The sequence below is a fragment of the Mobula hypostoma genome, chromosome 4 (assembly GCF_963921235.1).
Source record: "Mobula hypostoma chromosome 4, sMobHyp1.1, whole genome shotgun sequence".
In the NCBI taxonomy this organism is placed as follows: domain Eukaryota; kingdom Metazoa; phylum Chordata; class Chondrichthyes; order Myliobatiformes; family Myliobatidae; genus Mobula; species Mobula hypostoma.
The window spans coordinates 187,856,339-187,871,752 of NC_086100.1; the positions used below are offsets into that span (position 1 = coordinate 187,856,339).

Consider the following 15,414-nt stretch of genomic DNA (forward strand, 5'->3'; position numbering starts at 1 on the left):
CAAGGAATAAAGTCCTAACCTATTCAATTTTTCCTGATAACTAAGATCCTCCAGTCCCGGCAACATCCTTGTAAATTTTCTCTTTACTCTTTCAGCCTTATCTATATTTAGTCCATTTACAATACAGGAGTCCCAGTCAATATATGGAAAGTTTAAAATCACCTACCAAAAGAACCTTGTGTTTCTTGCATCAGTCTCTACAAATTTGTTCCTCTAAGTACTTTGGACTGTTGAGTGGTCTATAATATAACCCATTAACGTGGTCATACCTTTCTTATTACTCAGTTGCACCCGTAACACCTCACCAGATGAGTTCTCTAGTCTGTCCTGACTGAGCAGTGCCCTGACATTTTCCTTGAATGATACCGCCACCCCTCCTCCTCTAATCCCTCCTGCTCTGTTGTATCTAAAACAACGGAACCCTGGAATATTAAGCTGCCAGTCTTGCTCTTACTGCAGCTAGATCTCACTATATTAGTCCCCCTCCAATTTAGGTGCAAACTGTCTCTTCTGTACAAGTCCCACCTTCCTTGGAAGAGAACCCAATGATTCAAATAATCCATTTGTTGATCATTACTGTCCCTCTGGTTTAGACTATAGGTGAGGATTTGGGAGACTATGGTTCCAGAAACTCAAGGGGTGACCATGGAAAATCGAATATACTTCATTTTATGTCTTGCAGCACTTGTTCAGCTTTCTATCTGAATTACTAGCAAAATTTTGGTATCCGTATTTCCAGCTTACTGATTTCTTTCAGCTATTCCATCAGGATAGGTGACAATTTCTCTTATTCTTATCCAATTGCTTGCATTCCTTCTCTCTACCTAATTGGTTCACAATCTCTGTTTACCATTCTTGTGTAATGTTATGAAGTAAATTGAAGAAAACAATTTGTTTCTGTTATAAAATCATTCGTAACTAAAACCTTTACCTCAAAAGTGAAAATAATTATTGCTTGGAAAAAAAGCAAAATGCTGCAATAAGTTAGCTTTTATATAAAACTAGAATTTGTTCCTCAACATAATTTGTTTTAAAATAATGATACAAAGCAGAATGTGTAGCTGTACATTATTAAAGAAACATCCTGGTAAATTAAGTCATCTGCACCCAATAGGACTGTAAATGGATGCCAAGTCCTAACGATGATTATTGGGAGAGCAAGGAATTTAAAAGATAACCTCAGTGAAATCCTGAGAGTTTGTTAATATGTAATCTTTTTTCATTTTGTTTTCACCGTTCGGACACAATTTTGTTACTGTTTGTCAGATGAGCAAATTAACATTCAAATTTGAAGTAAAAACAACAAAGGTAACAAGAAACCATCTGGTGTAATTGTTACTTGACACGATGGGTAAGGTTGGATGATTACTATTATGAAGATGGCCATCAAAATTGAAAATGGGTGGAGAAGGAGTGACCTGATATGTTTTCTGTTCAGGAAGTGACAAAAAAAAGTCCATGAAAAAATAGCCAGTTTCTAATTTTAGTGTGGTATTTCATGGACTAACTAATATCATATTTAACTGATTGTAATTTTCAGTAGTGGCTGAATGTTAGTAATAAATCAAAGTCACAGTCTATAGAAACCCTAGGAATTTAAATAAACATGATAAATTTTAATACAAATTTAAGTAACGTTAATCCATTGTGAAGGATAAATAGTTTTCAAGTTTGCTTTAATTGTACAGGTTGACCTTCACTAATCCGGCACCATTGGGACCTGAGGAGTGCTGGATTAGTGAAAATGCCAAATTACAGAAGGATCACATTAAGCATAATCAGTGCCGGATTATCGAAGGAACTGGATTACAGGTAGTCCGATTAGTGAAGGTCGACCTGTATTAATTCTTATTAAATTTTTAAAATATTGAACTACAGATAAACAAATGGCACAATTTGTTTATTTGTAATAACTATGTGTATATGTACTCCATCTAATACCTAATTAAGTACATTATTATAACTCATTCTTATTTTGTACAAAGCAAGTGCTAGTTAATAATTTAGTGTCAAGTTACTGCTTTCACTTTTTCTGTTGCAGCTGTTTGATGCTAGTGAGGAACTTTGGCAAGTGTATAGCAGCTTGGATCCAGTTTCTCTGGAAGTCTTGATCACTGAGGTAAGGTTTTGTTTGCAAACATAATGGAGTAAGTTGCATTATAATAGTACTAACTTCCATCACTATTATCTGCTCTGAATTTGGTTTTGCCTTCATTCTATTTCAGGATTTGACAGCATTTGAAAAACAGTGGGACAGCTTCTTTTCTAACTTTGAGAATTCTTCCTCAATACTGGAACTTTCAGAAGCACAAGCTGGAGAGGTGGGAGATAAAAAAATATATAATTTTATAGTAGAAGTTCTTAACATTTATTTTGGATAAAAATACTTCACTCACATGGCCAAAAAAATCTGCCAGCAAGAATTTTGTCTACAAGAAAATTTTCCAATGTTAATTTGCAACTGCAATTTCTTTTCCTGAGGGTTGTTTGGCTGAGCATTTTGATCATGCCTCAGAATTTGGTCTAAGGCTGTAAAGAAGATGGTTTCACTAACATTATGGTAAAAATCAAATGTTCAGATTTGGTATCCTAAATGTCATATTAGATTATGGTGAATGTGGTTTTGCTTCTCCTCTGTATTTCATTAAACTGTCTTTCCTTATTTTACCCCTAACTCTATTACCCTGCCCCTTTCACAGCCACTTGCCTCCAGATATACCTCATATAGCTGGAAGAGCAGACAAATGGGCTGCAAGCTTCTTCCTGGCTTTCAACGCCAGTGCTCTTTCATGGATCAAGTAGCAGGAGGCATGATGGTAAGGGGTATGGAATTCTCTTTGTAACCCTGCATGGGAAAGCTGCAGTGCTTTTGGCAGATTGCCCCACTGGCTTCGAATGAAATCAGTGGAAATTCATGACAACTGTTACAAATAAGTGTCATACAAACATTACCAAAATTTGGGATTGATGTTTTTAACTGGCATTTTGCATAATTAAATGATGCAATGTATCATTTTTAATATACATTCATTTACTTAGAAGTATTATTTTAAAATTTATTGTTTATTTGATGCATACTCTCATCTGTGTCTTTTACAAAGACTTTTCTGCCTTTGTAAGGTTCTTTTGCATAATGCCCCTTGTAATAAATTAGTACAAAGCAGCAATACTTCATCCATCATCAGTATAGATTATAAATAGTTGAGTTCTGACACTTACCCTAGTGGCGTCCCACTAGTTAAAGTTAACACATGCCAATTTGAAATTTACCTACTTATTCACACTCTGTATAAGAAAAACCTCTGTGTATAACCACCAGGAACTCATAACTTGTGGAGTAACCTTTTCTGTGACACCTATTTCATGTGTTTTAGAAATGCACAGATGTGGCATATGCACGATTGTCTATCCAGCTTACTAATTACATTGTTAAAACTATAATAATTTTGTCAAACATGATTTTCCGTTACAATGCCATGTGTCACTTTTTAGCTGTGGGTTTTCTCAATGCCCTACTGGTACTACAATAAGTTCCAATTTTTTTTTCTAATAGCAGACTTTATGCTAACTGGCCTACGGTTTTCTGCTTTTTACTTCAGTTTATGAGTTAGGATTTTAGCAGTGCTTTTCTATTTCATGGAAATTGAATACTGTATAAATTCATGACTTGCTTTTTGGTGGTGTTCATATTGCACCGATATAATGGAGGTCCTCCTGCTCCTCCTCTGCTTCTGGATTCCAGGGGTCAGATTTAGTTGTGTTGTGCTGAAGAGCAGAATGCACTTTTTTATTCAGCTCTGTAACTTTGTATAGTCATAGAATTATGCACCATGGAAATAGTCCTTTTGGCCCAACTCATCCATTCTGACCAAGATGCCTTCCTGAGCAAATGCCATTGCCTTCATTTGGTCCCTATTCTCATCAATCCTCTTGGTCACCTCTTCAGTCAGAAAACAGATTTGTAGATGCTTTTTCCCAAAGTAATGTGACTATCCCTACTCAGTCATTGCTTTTCCAAATGCAGACAGCCCTTAACTTTCAGAATCTTTTTGCACACCACATATGTTAAACATGAGAAAATTTGCAGGTTCTGGAAATCCAATCAACAAAGACAAAATGCTGAAGAAACTCAAGAGGCCAGGCAGCATACATGGAAAAGAGTAAACAGTTGATATTTCAGGCCGCTGACCGTCCTTCAGAACTGATGAAGAGTCTGTGCCTGACACGTCTACTGTTTATTCTTTTCCATAGATGTTGCCCGGCCTGCTGAGCTCCTTCAGCGTTTTGTGTGTGTTACCACTAATGTTCAGCTCACTGGGTTGTTGCCCTTGTAGCCATTTTTAAGTAAAGGCACCACATTAGTCATGGGTATGTGGTAAATTTGCCACATGCTGGCTAATGAAAATACACAAATCTCTGCCAAGGACCCAGCAATGTCTTCCCTTATTTCCCAGAACATATTAGGGTATACTTGTTCAGGCCTTGGTGACTTGCCCACTAGCGCAAGCGGCGCATGCAAGCTAAGCTCAATTTCAATGTTTAAGAGATGTTTCGATAGGTACATGGATGACAGGGGTATAGAGTGCTATGGTCTGGATGCCGGTCAATGGGACTAGGTAGTTTAAATGGTTCAGCATGAACTAGATGAGCCAAAGGGCCTGTTTCTGTGCCGTAGTTTTCCATGACTCTTAATTGTCCTTGATTGGCTTATGTTCTTATTTAAATATATGGCTAGGTGGTAGCTTGTGAACTGTTTGGGCTATGAATAGTTCTCAGGAATGGAACCCTGTCATAATCTTGAGTAACCTGTACTTAGAGAATCTTTTAGAATTTTCCTTTTCCTTATTTGCTTATACATCATGTCCCCTGTTAGACCTCCTCGTTTCTTAGGTACATCTCTTGTACTCCTCAAGAGACTCATTTGATTTGTGCTGTCTATATCTGACATAAGCATCCCTTTTTCCTGTGCTGAAGTTCAAAATCCTTCGTCAGGCAGATTTCCCTGATCCTGCCAGCCTTGCTCTTCATTTTAACGTCTTGCTAGGTGTCCCTTTACCTGGTAATAACTTTGGCAATCAACTTTTGTAAATTCCTGTATAATGCTATCAAAATTAGCTTTACAGCAGTCCCATCTCTTTCCATATACAGTATATTTTAAAATTAGTAAAATTATGGTTACTGTTCTGTAAGTGCTGCTTCACTGAGACTTCAGCTACAAGGGGTGAAGTGTTGCCCTTATCTCTCTAGTGGGGCCATCTGCATAAAAGGTAAGTGGAGGTATAGTTATTTTGTTTTGTTTCAATCAATATTACTGTTATAATTCATCTCAGGGTGTCTTTTTTTCCCTCTTTTCATTCTTTAGCATTTTACGTTTTAATTATTTAAACTTATTCCAATTTTTGTATTTCTTCTGATAAGCAATTGTTTAGAAATGGTTCAAAACGGAGCATTAGGATATTTCTTGCATGGGACCCCAGATTTATTTCTGGTGTGGTTTCAAAATGTGCTGCCTTGGGTATGATCACTGCTCAGGGACTGCTGTGCTTTATTAGACTTGGGTAGCAGTAAGCAGTTGAGCTAGATTAGACCTGCAGGGAAGGAGAAGGTTGTAGCATTTGTGTGGATTGCTTAGGAGTGGGATGAGGAGGGGATCAGAACAAAACAGAAGTGCATTTTAATGCTAAATAAGAAATATTCTTCAATGTTTTGTTTTTTAGCCTTTTAGAACCTACTTCAGCCATGGGTTGATAACAAGTCAAGTTACAGATAAAAGGTATTTGCTTCTGCCAAATATTTTTTTATTTTACTGATATTTAAGTAATTTAGTTTACTTATTATACCATTAAATGAGATTGAAAGAATGGAGATTAGTACTTAAGTAAATATTTTAAAATAATATCTATATTCCTCATTGTTCGGAAAAAGATAGAAATTTACTGCCCATTGTCAGATACTTTAAAGTTGTTGAATAATTTACTGATATTCAAAGCATACTAACAGGTAAAAAATGCTTGATGCTTATAAAAGTCCCTTTATGGAATTTGTCCAGGAGTCAAACTGTCACTGTTGCAGATAAAAATCTTTGGGCAGATTCTGTCTATTCAATGTAATTTGAAAGTGTTGCATAGTGATTCTGTACCATCAGTAGACCAGCTCTTGACACACCAATATTTCAAAATAATGCAATACAGATTTATGTATCAATACTTGATGTAGTTTCTTATTTCAATTTGTTACTAGCCTGCTATTATTTTAGTGATGTTATGGAGAGGCAGTTGAGAGATCATTATTAAATAGTAAAATAGATTTATGAATGTGGTATATTAAGGCATATTCATGCTTGTTTTTAGTGAATTCTGGAAAAGTTGTTTCAATAAATAGAATGTTAACTTACTTCTTTAACCATAAATTATCAGTGTCCTAGTTTCAAGTTATATAGTAATCCTTTGAGTATTTTGACATAGATAAATAATATAGTTTGCACTTTATGAAGTTGATCTACAAGTGCTGAAGTTGGTTTTGCATCCTGTTTTTTTTTTCAGTTCCTTATTCAGCACTCATCAGCAGCCTTTTGTTCTCTTTGGTTGTCACTCAACGAAAGAAAACTTGAACTCATACAGCTTCACGTTTCCGTCTGAAGGTCACCTTGTTAGAAACACAAACAACAGAGGAGGCACTGCCAGGCATATGGTATTGCAACTCATTTCTCATTTGTCATGTTTTAATATGGTTAAGTATGTTCGCTAGTGTGGCTTGAAGGGCTGGAAGGGCCTATTCTGTGCTGTATGTCAAATAAATAAATATTTTTCAATTTCCCAAAGATTTTTTTCTATGTGTAGCTTTTATTCTATATAGAAGTGAGGTAAGTGTATAGGTAGAGAATTTTTTTATCTTGCTGATCACATTCAATAAGTGTAAAATTTTGCGACAATCCAAGAGAGAACAGTGTCTCATGGCCTCTGTTTATAAACATCCTGAAGTTTTGAAGCAGGTGGCTGTGGAGATGGCAGTCACCTTGTAAAATTTTACCCATACAGTTTGGCACCAGTTGTAGGATCATGTTGAAATATGTGCTGAAGGAAGCTGCAATATGACTTATGGAAAATAGTAATAGGATTGGGTTGAGTCATCATGGATTTCTGAATTGAAATTTTGTGACAGTTTACTGAGATTGGAATTAGCAGAATAGTTAAAGGAGGAACAGTTGATGTGTGTTTGGACCTTTAAGAGTTTGAAAAAGGTGTCATGTAAAAGACTACTAAATAAATTCAAGTCTGATTTAGTTGGTGATAAACTGGCATGGATTGAAGGTTGGGTAATGGAAGAAGAGAAATATGAATAAGTAAGTCTCTTTGGGACATATTCCTTTGATTACATAGTTATTTCTATTGACCTATTTCTGTTGACTAAGGTTGAAAGATGGTTAATTGGGGAGGGGTGGGGGTTGGGAAGGCTTGAACACAGAGCACAAAACAAACAATATTCTGGCATATTTAAACCTCAACTGTATAGGGCCAAATGAGACTGCATTTGGGATATACTGGTCTTCCTAACCAAGGAACATGTACAGTTCCAAGAAAATGTTTGTGAACCCTTTCAAGTTGCATGATTTTCTGCATTAATTACTTATAAAATGTGGTCTGCTTTATCTAAGTCACAATTATAGACAAATGCAATCTGCCTAAACTAGTAAAACAAAACAATTGTGCTTTTCATCAATACTGAGTACATCATTTAAACAGTCACAGTCTAGGTTCAAAAATGCATGTGAACCTCTGGGGTAATGCCTTCGACAAAAGCGATTTGGAGTCAGCTGTTCCAATCAATAAGATGAAACTGAAGGTTGCCCCACAAAAAAAATGATACAGAAAGTCAGGTTACTGACATAGCCTCTTCTCGAGAGATCTGTTTATGTGTACCATGCCTCGATCAAAACAACTTTCAGAGAGCCTTAAAGGAAGAATTGTAGAGATGCATGAAGCTGGAAAAGGCTACAAAAACATTTCTGAGTGCTCCTCAGACCACTGTAAGAGAACTTGTCTCCAAGTGGAGGAGATTCGGTATTGTTGCTACTCTCCCTAGGAGTGGACATCCTGCAAAAATCACACCAAGAGCACAACGTGCAATGTTGAAGGAAGTGAAAAAGAACCCAAGAGTAACAGCAAAAGACCTTCAGAAATCTCTAGAATTTTAGTAAAGTCTCTGTTAATATGTCCACTACAAGGAAAACACTGAACAAGAATGGTGTTCATGGAAGGATACGACTGAGAAAACCACTGCTGTTCCAAAACAAAATATTGCTACATTTCTCAAGTTTTCAAAGGCTACCTGAATGCTCCACAGTTCTTCTAGGACAATGTTCTGTGAACAGATGAGACAAAAGTTGAGCTTTCTGGCAGAAATCCACCCCACTATGTTTGGAGGAAGAAGGGCACTGCACACCAACAGCAAAACCTCATCCCAACTGTGAAGCATGGCGGAAGGAGCATCATGGTTTGGGGCTATGTTGCTGCCTCAGGTCCTAAACAGCTTGCAATCATTAAGGGAACAATGAATTCAAAATTGTGTCAAGATATTTTACAGAATGTCAGGGTAGTGATCAGTCACCTGAAGCTTAAGAGAAGTTGGATGATGCAACATGACAGTGATCTGAAACACCAGAGTAAATCAACAATAGAATGGCTTAAAAAGAAGAAAATTTGTGTTTTGGAATGGCCAAGTCAGAGACCAGGCCTTCGTCCAATTGAGATGCTGTGGCATAACCTGAAGAGGACTGTCATGCAAGTATTTCAGAAATATTGATGAACTGAAACAGTTTTGTATGGAGGAATGGTCTAAAATTCCTCCTCATAGTTGTGTAAGTCTGATCAGCAGTTACAGGAAACATTTGGTGGAGATTATTGCTACTAAAGAAAGTTCTACCAGTTATTAAATAGAAGGGTTCACATTTTTTCCAGCCTAGACTGTGATTGTTTAAATAGTGTACTGAGTATTGACACGAAGAAGTATAATTGTTTGTGTGTCATTAGTTTAGACAGATTGTGTTTGTCTATTTTTGCGACTTAGATGAAGATCAGACCATATTGAGTAATTAATGCAGAAAACCAGGCAATTGCAAAGGCAACCAGGCAACTGTATGTGTGCTGCAGATTGATTTGTAGCTTGTTGATTTGATGTCTTGGTGGGCTTGTCTTATGAGGATAAAGCAGACTGGACTTGCCCTCCCTTAAATTTAAGAATGTGAGATTATTTATTGAAATTGAAAAATTTTTCTGGTGTGTGATAGGATCGATGTGACGTTTTCTGTGGCTGGGGTGTGAAGTACTGTGGATCAAAAAATAAAATGTTGGTGGAACTCAGCAGGTCAGGCAGCTTCCGTGGAGTGAAATGGACAGGCGAGAAGTAGTCTTTCAAGCAGAGATTAGAAGAAACTTCTCCACCCAGAGGGTCGTGAATCTTTGGAATTTTCTACCCTTTTAGGTGTTGGAGGTTCCATCTCTGAATAGACGAATGACAGATTTTTTAATATTAAAGGATATGGAGTTGGTTGAGGAGTTTAGGGATGAGGCAAAACATCAGCAATGAATTTAATGAGTGGCACAGCAAGTGCAAGAGTTCAGATGGTTTGTTCCTGCTCCTATTTCTGATCCTACTCATGCAGTCACGGTTCTATTTTTGGAGAAATGCAGGAAGTGCAACATCTAACTATGTACAGGAAACTGTCAGAAAAATAATGAGCAGATAATCAAAGAATAATGGCCAGGGCACCAGGGCCTTCAGTTTAAAATTTAGTTTGATAGATTGTGCAGCAGTAAAATACTAGTCTAGAGTTTGGAGTGAAATGCGAATTGGCTCTAAATTGGTCATGTTACACTAGCAAAGTTATGCAAATTGGCTGCCATGTTATATTTTTCTGAAAATATTGTAAGATATTTATCAGTTGTGATTTCAAACTTGCAGAAATTACATGCAGTATCTTTCTTGTACCATGCAGGTTGTGCAGTGTACATCTACCAGAGGACCTTTGGCATGCTCAAGGACGTACTTCTTTGGAAACACTCATGTACCTTACATGGGTAAATTAATACTAATAGAAAAACAATGCAGTTTCTTTTATAAAAATGATCAGAACTGAAATTAATACAAACTTTAATTAATTCTGCAGCCAAAGACAACAATCAACGGAAAACTGATGAGCTATTGTAAGTTTGACTTCATAAATTTATGCCATGTTCAAAAGTAAATGTATGAATAATAAATTCAGGAATATTTGAATGAGAAGATGAAACAGGAATGGACTTGGCCCCCTTGACCATACCTAAATAGTGAAAATCCACAGTGCACTACTGGTGCAGAGTATCCCAAAGATTCACAAACACTTGTGATGAGAAGGTTTTCTTTGTTACATTTCGAAATGACCACCTGTTATTGCAATGGCCTATTTTAATAACCTTGGAACAAATCGTGGAATAGGAAGCTTTTTCTGTTGGAAGTTTGAAATATTGAAGCTGTCTGTCTGGATTAAATATCTGCAACTTGATGTAATTATTGTCTGTTAAAAGTTGCTAATTGGTTTTTGTGTAAACAAAATTGAATATTTTGGTGTATGTGTATTTATTCTGCCGAAAAGAAATGCACTCAGTATCTATAATATATTTTTCCATTAGAAATCAAAGCATAGCATATGAAAGATAAATAGTTTCTTGTCATGCAAAGAACTGAAATTCCAGCTTGTCTTTTGTTAATTTGCCCAGAATCCAATTCAGGTTTCAGTTGAGAATTTTAAATCAGAAGCTTGTGTGTTAATTTGCAAGTTACAGTAACTGTATTGGAGGAAATGTATCGGAATTTTTGTATAGGAGGAAGTGTATTTACATACAGATACAAGTTGAAATAAATGGAGCCTTTTCAGGCTGAAGGGTTGTAACTACTAGAGTACCCCAGGGATTGGTTGTTGGCTTAATTTTTTTTATTGTTTATGTTAATAAACCAGAGGAGTGAACAAAATGTAAGGTTTCCAAGTTTGTAGATGAAAATGTGTGGAAGGGTACGTTTTTAATGAGAGCAATGTGATTCTGCGACAGGATGTTGAGGAATTCAGTAAAAACCTGGCGCTGCTGCTACTACTACGTTGACTCAGGCCTAGGGGGCTGGTGTCAGGCACGATGACGGACTCTCCACTTCTCCCTCTGCCTCGTCAGTGTGTTCAGTTCATCTACATTACCGTGCTGCTGTCTTCTAGGAGCGTGTTGATCATAGTATTGGGAGGGCACTCAGGGTTCATCCTTCCATGCTTGGGCTCCCATATGATGACTGGGCTGGCAGGTAGCTCAGGGTGGCATAGACAGTGCCCCGCTAGTTGCAGTCTTCTCGCCTCGATTTTAGTGGTGAGCATTGGTAGGTCGTCGTGTGCTGTTGCCAACTCACGTCAAGAGCAAACCTGGTAAATGGATTTTAATTTGAGGGCAGTGTGAGGTCCATTTTGAGTGCAAACAAAAATAGATTATTATCTAAATTGATGGAGGCTAAATGAGTGAAGTGTAGTTCCAACAAGTAAAGGTAAAAAGCGTGTTGGTTTTTATTGCAAAGGAATAAAAGCTAAAGGCATAATTTAAGAATGAGGAGTAACACACAAAATGCTGGAGGAGCTCAGCAGGTCAGACAGCATCTATGGAAAGGGATTAAAAACAGTTGACATTTCAGGCCAGGACACTTCATCAGGTCAAGCCGGTATGAAAATAAGGAGGTTATGTTTTGGATGCTGGTGAGACCATACCTAGAATACTGTGCATGATTTTGGTTCTTTCACTTAAAACTCATATAATATCTTTGGAGGCCAAAGGAGATTGAGCTGGTTAATGTCTGGGATGAGTGCTGTCCTAATGAAGAGAGGGTAAATATTTTGAGTTTTTATTCCTTGGAGTCCAGAATGATGGATGACCTTATTCACACACATAGGATCAAGAGGGGTTGCAGCAGGGTAATGGTAGATTCCCAAAGGGACATGGTTCCAAGATGAGGGATCAGTTATTCAAAAGTGATGTGCAAGAAATTTCTTCTCTGTGAGCAGTGAATCTCTGGAATTCTGGACGTTAGATTTCAGGTTTACATGCAAATATATGAATTAAATATGGTGCTTTTCCCTTTGGGGGTACTCTGCCATTCACTTAGGTTATGACGGATTTGAATGAAGCCTAAATTCTGCATTTGTCTTTCATTTGATTGCTTGTAAAGAACCTGTCCACCTCACACTTAAGTGTATTCAAAGCTTCTGCTTCCTTTATCTTTTGTAGTTGTTTCAAACATTTATGACCCTTTAAGTGGAAAAATATTACCACCATCTTAAATAGGTGAACCTTATCTTTAAATAGTGACTCTCAATGTTAAGTTTTCTTTCAAAAAGAAACACCTTCTCCAAATCTGCCCAAGGACTTGTACGATTTATAGGTTGTCACACTAAATTGAAGTTAGAAATTCTCTAATGCTGCAAGTTTCACCTATGGGATCCTTGTACAATGTTAATTAATATTCTCATTGTAACTACCAGATCTAAGTTATCTTTTGTAATTTTGTGGGTCTCTCATACTTAAAGATATACCTCATGGAGCTCCTGAGTCAAGCCAAGTTCTGGCTGTGTGGTCTTTATGGACTTTGCTCATAAGGGCAGCTTCTCTTCCTTTGAACCTGCCATTGTATTTGGTACCTTGGCAGCAATTATGGATCTATATCTTTGAGGAGCTGTTCCTTTAGGAAGTAATGTCTATTCTGTGTATCTGTGTTCAGTGTTCTCAGGGTAGATAATTATGAGACTTCCAATTTCTGTGCTGACTTGATGAAGAAGATTGCATGATCCATTCCACCTCATTATTTGACCTGCTGTACCTTAACTCTCAAATAATCTCAGTTCACTCAGACTTGCCAAGAAGTCTTCAATAAACTTGCATAAAATTCAGTTGCATTTTCTCCTTTTTTTTGCGGTGCACTGAAGTTAATGTAGGATAGAGAAATGTAAATTGTTGCTGAGTTTGCATAATTTTGAAGGTGAAATTGGGCAATCTCAGTTCCTGATGTCTCTTATTTATAGGTTTTGCTCTAGTGTACTTACAGTGATAGTTACCTCGGATATAATCAAAAAATACTCATTCTTTATCTTTTAGACTGTAAATATAGAAATTCCATGTGGAGTCGCTGTGAAAACGGGTAATTTTTGTTCATGCCTGATGACTCTTTATTTTTAATTCACGAACAAGAAATGTTCCGATGTTTTGTGGTTGTTGGAAATGTGATGGAGGCTATTGTCCAAGACGAGAGCGTGAATAAGCAATTAACTCTTTGAATGGTCTGTTTTTCTTAGGGTGCTGCCACAGATTTACTTTGCTGTAGTAGAAGCAGTGTTGGCTAGCATTCAATGCTACGTAGAAACTCCCAGCATAAAAATGGTAAGTGATTTCTATAAAATTGTATTTCAACTGTTAATCCAATATTTATGACTACTTGGGTGTGGGTGTTGGTGTATTAACTATAGCCATTAGAATTTAACAAAATGCTCTGATACTCACCATGTGGGACACTATGCTATTAATATATGAATATTCCTTTGGTTTCACAAATTTTCAGCTTAATACTATGGAAAATATAGAAATGCTGAGAGTGCATTTACCCTGATTCCTTTCAAGCTTCACTTTATTTCCCTGGATGTGAACACCATGTCCTTGGAACTCTTTGCAGCTGTTTCATCCTCAGTCTGTGAACACGGTGTGGTTCGTCTTTCTGGACAAGTACTGTATTTCAGCTGAAAGTGATGGAAGGAAGGAAGGAAGAACATGTGTTGGGAGTGCTCATTGCCTCCAAATGTTTCTGCCTAGTCAACAACTTTTGCAGTTGTAGTGACTATTGTAGGCAAATGTGGCAGGCAAAGTCAAACAAACAGAAATAAGAAGAATGACCAATTAATGTAGACATAGAACATTACAGCATAGTACAGTACAAGCCCTTCAGCCCACAATAGTGCTGACCTTTTAACCTGCTCCAAAATCTATCTAACCCTTCCCTCCCACATTGACCTTCATTTTTTTCATCCATGTACCTATCCAAGAATCTCTTAACTGTCACATGGTTAGTGACATTTTGTACATTCATGACATCCAGAACCCCTCTGCTGCCATCTCTTGATTCCATGCACTATTTCTAAATTATCAGACTGCTCATCTGTTATCCAGTACTTGAATGACAGACTTCTCCCTACTAACTGCAGTACACAGCTTAAACCTTGATTTCTAAATCTTGAAATTTATTGTTCAACTATATGCCAATGCCATGCCATTTTAAATAACAATATTTTACACTGCCTGCCATTCAATATTTTGCCATGTTTTAATATAAAATACAGCAGAAGTAAATGAATGATTATGCTTACCACCATTGTATTAGAAAGATAAATTACCCAGTTCCCAAAGCACTAATATAATTTCCACTCTGGCAATTGCAACTGAATTGAATTTTGGACCACTTCCATGTCATAACTAATACAACCATTTGGTTCAAAGTTCAAATTTATGTATTTTTGGTCACATGCCCTCTAAATGTGATGTAGGCAACATTTTTATCCTTGTCTGTAACTTTCACTAAACCCTGATTCCTCCGTCACTAGTCATCCATGTGCATGCTGAGCCTTTGCTGGCTTCTCATCATCTTTCCAACCCTCAGTTTGACTGATAAGCCTGCTCTGTACTAATTTTGTAAAGTAAATTAAACTGTCCCATGTTAAAGATCAAGCATGAAAGATTTTGTATGTCGCCTTGTAAAGTTTTGTCTTTTGAGTCACAAATGTATTCATCATATTTCTTTGTAGGCCAAAGAAATGGCTGAAGATGTTTTTCTCTCAACATTGGATTGTTATGGTCTTGGTCACTATAAAGCTATCCTAAGGTATGAGATATAATTGTGCTCTTTAATTTTGTAAATAAGAATGGCAGTAAGATTACAGGGTGTCTATTCAATCAAGAGCTGACAGACGGCACAGCATCAAATCTTTTTTTTTGGTTTACAATGTTTTCTTCATTGAATCAGAGAATATGCAGCAAGTAATAGTAACATATTTGGGACATATGTTAATGTTACCTTTCCAGCTGAAACTATCATCATTCTTTCCTTGTATTTTCCTATAAGATTTACATATTTAAAAATACTCATATAATTCCTGATAAATGAAGCAGATGAGGGTAGAAGAATCTGAACTGAAAGTAAGCTTACTCTCGTGAAAAAGCAGTGGCAGGCATAACATATCAAATGGGAACAGGCAGACCTTTTAGCTTCTTGAATCTGTTCCTCCATTGTAGAAGTTTATAAATGTTTCCCACTTTAACTATGGATTGTGACTGACTAAATCTGCTTATTTATGACACAGGATTCTTT

General features: G+C 36.8%; 1 protein-coding gene across 2 annotated transcripts in view; it reads left to right on the forward strand.

Annotated features, from left to right (window-relative positions):
- Positions 1-15,414, forward strand: part of dnaaf9 (dynein axonemal assembly factor 9) — a 149,866-nt gene that overhangs the window by 41,374 nt on the left and 93,078 nt on the right. Inside the window, exons 7-15 of one of the 2 annotated variants that reach the window (XM_063047127.1) lie at positions 2,042-2,119; positions 2,226-2,321; positions 2,700-2,816; positions 5,718-5,773; positions 6,543-6,690; positions 9,995-10,076; positions 10,166-10,202; positions 13,355-13,439; positions 14,852-14,928. In XM_063047127.1, the coding sequence (XP_062903197.1) occupies positions 2,042-2,119; positions 2,226-2,321; positions 2,700-2,816; positions 5,718-5,773; positions 6,543-6,690; positions 9,995-10,076; positions 10,166-10,202; positions 13,355-13,439; positions 14,852-14,928 (776 nt within the window). The remainder of the gene's footprint in view (positions 1-2,041; positions 2,120-2,225; positions 2,322-2,699; positions 2,817-5,717; positions 5,774-6,542; positions 6,691-9,994; positions 10,077-10,165; positions 10,203-13,354; positions 13,440-14,851; positions 14,929-15,414) is intronic. The other variant, XM_063047128.1, reaches the window with a different exon arrangement.